Source organism: Triticum dicoccoides, chromosome 1B, assembly GCF_002162155.2.
Source record: "Triticum dicoccoides isolate Atlit2015 ecotype Zavitan chromosome 1B, WEW_v2.0, whole genome shotgun sequence".
Classification (NCBI taxonomy): Eukaryota; Viridiplantae; Streptophyta; class Magnoliopsida; order Poales; family Poaceae; genus Triticum; species Triticum dicoccoides.
In genome coordinates, this window is record NC_041381.1 from 539,734,555 (window position 1) to 539,738,385 (window position 3,831).

General features: G+C 47.9%; 1 protein-coding gene across 1 annotated transcript; it reads right to left on the minus strand.

The window, feature by feature from the left end:
- Positions 1 to 2,616: 2,616 nt before the first annotated feature.
- LOC119307986 lies at positions 2,617 to 3,396 on the minus strand. Its single transcript, XM_037584105.1, has one exon. The coding sequence runs from the start codon at positions 3,368 to 3,370 to the stop codon at positions 3,116 to 3,118; it is 255 nt and encodes an 84-aa protein (XP_037440002.1). The 5' UTR covers positions 3,371 to 3,396; the 3' UTR covers positions 2,617 to 3,115.
- Between the last annotated feature and the right edge of the window lie 435 nt (positions 3,397 to 3,831).

The window sequence follows — 3,831 nt, forward strand, 5'->3', positions numbered from 1 at the left end:
TCCCTGTTTTCACAACTATGTACTGAATTTGATCCCTCAAAAATACAATGTGTAGATGAAGAGGACGTTGCAAGAGTTTTCCGACGACTTGTCGTCCGAAGGAGAAGAAGATTTCGACATGGCACTGGCCATGACCATTCGAGGGAAAGAAGATATGAGGTTCTCAGTCCGACCGTCATCGCATCCATGGCAACATGACATAAAAACTTGTCAAGAATTACTTTGTGAATAATCCAGTTTATCCGTTGAACCTTTTTAGGGACCGATTATGTGTGCATTCCACTAGTTGTGGAGAGGCATGATCCTTGCTTCACACTAAAAAGTGATGCCATTGGATAAATCAGTGCAAGCCCATTTGATGAAGTGTACCGCGACAATTCGAGTTTTGCAATGGAGTGGTAGCTGGCATTATTGTTGAGTACATTCGCATTGGGGAAGATACCACATCTTCGAGTGCTTGAATAGATTCACATTATCAGTTACTGAGATTTTCAGAACCGAGTACTAGAGAGCACCCAATGAGGAACACATTGCAAGTCTTATGGGTATATATGAAGCAAGAGGTTGGTCAGGGATATCCAGATCCATTGATTGTATGCATTGGACATGAAAGAGTTGTCTTGTATGCATTCAATCATCATTCTTTAAACAACTGCATGAGAGGGATACGTGGATTTGGCACTCATACTTTGGGATGCTTGGCTCTCACAATGATCTCAATGTCATGCAGAGATATCCTCTATTTGGGATGATTGCTATCAGCCAAGCTCCTCCTTGCAACTATGTTTTCAAAGCCATCACCATAAAATGGGCTACCTTGTAGATACCATGTACCTCACATGGTGTCACATTTCTGAAGATATTCAACGACCATAATGAAAGCCAGATTTCTCACTTTGCAACGTGACAAGAAGCCGCGAGGAAGGATATTGAGAGAGCTTTTATGGTGCTACAAGCGCTTTTGCCACTGAGTGTAGCCCTGTTGAGTATTAGAACCAAAAGGTACGACGACAGATCATGACAACACATGTGAACTTGCACAAACATGGTCATCAATATTGAGAGAGATTAGTCGGAGAACTATGAGTATGATTACACTGGACTACACGTGGAACCGGAACATCAACCAAAAAGTGTCTAGAGCTATCTCGTATGCCATTGCAGGATCGAGAACCTAAAACCTCATAACACCCCCAAGATGATCTTGTTGAGCAATTGTGAGTAATTCATAATTCTTCTATCATGTTTTATTCAGATTATTACTTCATTCTTACCCTACGGTGTGTTTAAATTTTAATTTGAGAACTCTGAGTTTTCAATGATTTTGAAAAATTTCCACTAGATATAAAATTAAAATATTCAAATTTGTGGTCTTTAGTTAATAATTTCAATTTCAATAAGAGAACTAACTTAATAAATGGAAAATGAACATTAATATAATTAAGTTTGAGGAGGTGGTTTGAGAAGTTTAATTTAAGGAAAAAGAGTAAAGATGCTTTAATGTTGCGTGGTGATCCACTCATACACAATTGACCCCTCTTTCAACTACAGTCCGCCGCCACTGTGTAAGAGCACACGGACGAACATGAGCGGCAGATTCTCTCCTATAAAGCCGACCTTCTATGCTTAGAATGAGATGATTGTCACGTTTGCTAAATCTCAAGTGCCTATTTTTTTTTGCATGCATCGGTTGATTTTGAGACGAGGCCGAAGAGGGGGCCGACGTGAGGAGCGGCACTGATGAGCGTCGACTCCTATGAAATCAAGCTAGGTCCTCGCCGGAGACGGGGCTGCCACTGTGAGCAAAGACGTCACAGACGGAAGTGAGGATGCGGGTTGACCAGTGCAGGTGGGGGCGTCGGGGTCGTCGTCAGATCAAGGGGAAGGGGGGCTTAGAGGGATGGTCACAACAGCGGTTAGCTCAACAATGCGAGGATGTTAAAGGGAGGGTGGGGTGGTGAGGGGGAGCGCTGTAGAGCCCCGTCAACCGCGGAGATAGTGGCAAGCGGATAGGGCGGGTCAAGATGGTGGCGCAAAAGAGAAAACCGAGGACGAATAAGAACAGTGTCGGGTGCTTGACAAGCGTTGGATGCTGATCCGGCGTTTCATAAAATTGACTGACCGCTAAAGGATTTCAAACGCATGTTAAATAGGTGCTCGGTCCCCATGACTATTGGTATTGTTGGGCGGACCCGGCCGGCTTTTTCAGTCGCTGGCCACTTGAGCAGAGCGATACCGCGTGGTGGTTGCTTTCAGGGGAGCAAGAAAGTCAAGACCTTTTTTCAGGCGTTGGGCATTGGGCAGCAAATTGATCGCGGGCGGTGACTTGACTTGGACTGGCGAGGCCTGTGGGAGATCCATCATGAGCTGCGTTTTGCGTCGTAAGATATCACCATCTTCTTTTTCCTTTTTCTCCCCCCTTGGGAATATTACCACGATTGCCTTGCCCCTCAAACAGCGCAGAAGGATTATTTTTTCCTTGCAGCACACATGATGTTGAAAGGGAGTAACTTTTGCACTCATCATGCACAAGGTTAAGCGGAAATGTTAGTACACAACTTGAAGCAGAACCCTCTGATGGACAAACAAGTTTCTCAATAACACGAAATGCTTAGTGTATATGGTATTGATGATTTGATAAATAACGGAACGACAATACTAGGAGCGCACACACACAAGCAAGGAAGGACGGATCGGACCATAATACTTGCTGATCCATCCCTCCTTTTTACAGTACCATACAATCAAATCAAACCCAAGCAAGCAGCAGCACACAACCTGAAGAAAAGACCTACGATCGACCAGACCTGCTTGAGGAGGAGATGAAGAAGCAGCGGCAAACATATCAGGAGGTTGCACTTTAAAACCTTCGCAACCTCCCGAGATGCTAGCAGCTGAGGCTTCACCACCAACCAGCAGCAGCAAGAAGATCACCGAGACCGGATGAAGAGACCAGTTGCTACCTCAAATAAGGCAACTGAATCCGCCCACCACTGACGCTGACGCCATGGAAATTTAACAATACCGGTAGTAGTATTTTGCTCCGGCATCTGCTGCGCGCACAAAAAATGAGCACGGAATAGCAGCAGAGGACGGGCGTGAACACAGGAGCTGTTCACTTGGCGCCGGCGTCGCCGGCGGCCGGGAGACCGCCGGTGCCGGTGCCGTTCTTGTCGGCGCGGACGAGCCTCGCGGCCATGTTGGCGACCGCGGCGACCACGTCCTTGATGATCTTTTCCTTGACCTGGCCGCGGCGACGCAGCGGCATGCTCCCCTTCGGCGCCCTGTTGCCGCCGCCGCTGCCGGAACCGGCGCCCCCTCCCGCCGCGGGCATCGCCGGAGCTGGAGCCTGGTATCCCTTGGTGGCCATTCTTCCGGCGGGGGGAGAGGAGGGCAGGGAGGGAGAGGTTGGTGGATTGTTTCGGCGTCGAGGCTGGGTATACTCGAGGTTCTCTGTGAGAGCGGGATTAAATAGGCGGTGAGCAGAGCGCAGCGATGGCCGGAAAAGAGCAGAGATTGAGGTGGCGGGTCCCAAAGTGCGCTCGGGCATGGGCCCCAAAAGCGTACATGGCGGTCCTCGGGCTCGGGCTCTCGGGCTGGAACTATACCAGCCAGGAGCTTGCACGTCTCAGTGACAGGTGGGGTAGCCCAGTGTAAGGTGGGGACGTGCAAGTGACTAGGCACGGCAGAATGCGTGCATATCTATCTAAGGGCCTTTTCATTCACAGGATTTTGAAAATGTAGAAATAGAAAAAGTATAGGATTGCAGTGGCATGTCAACTTGAATCCTATAGGATTAGCAAAGAGTGTTTGATGCCACATGAAAAACAA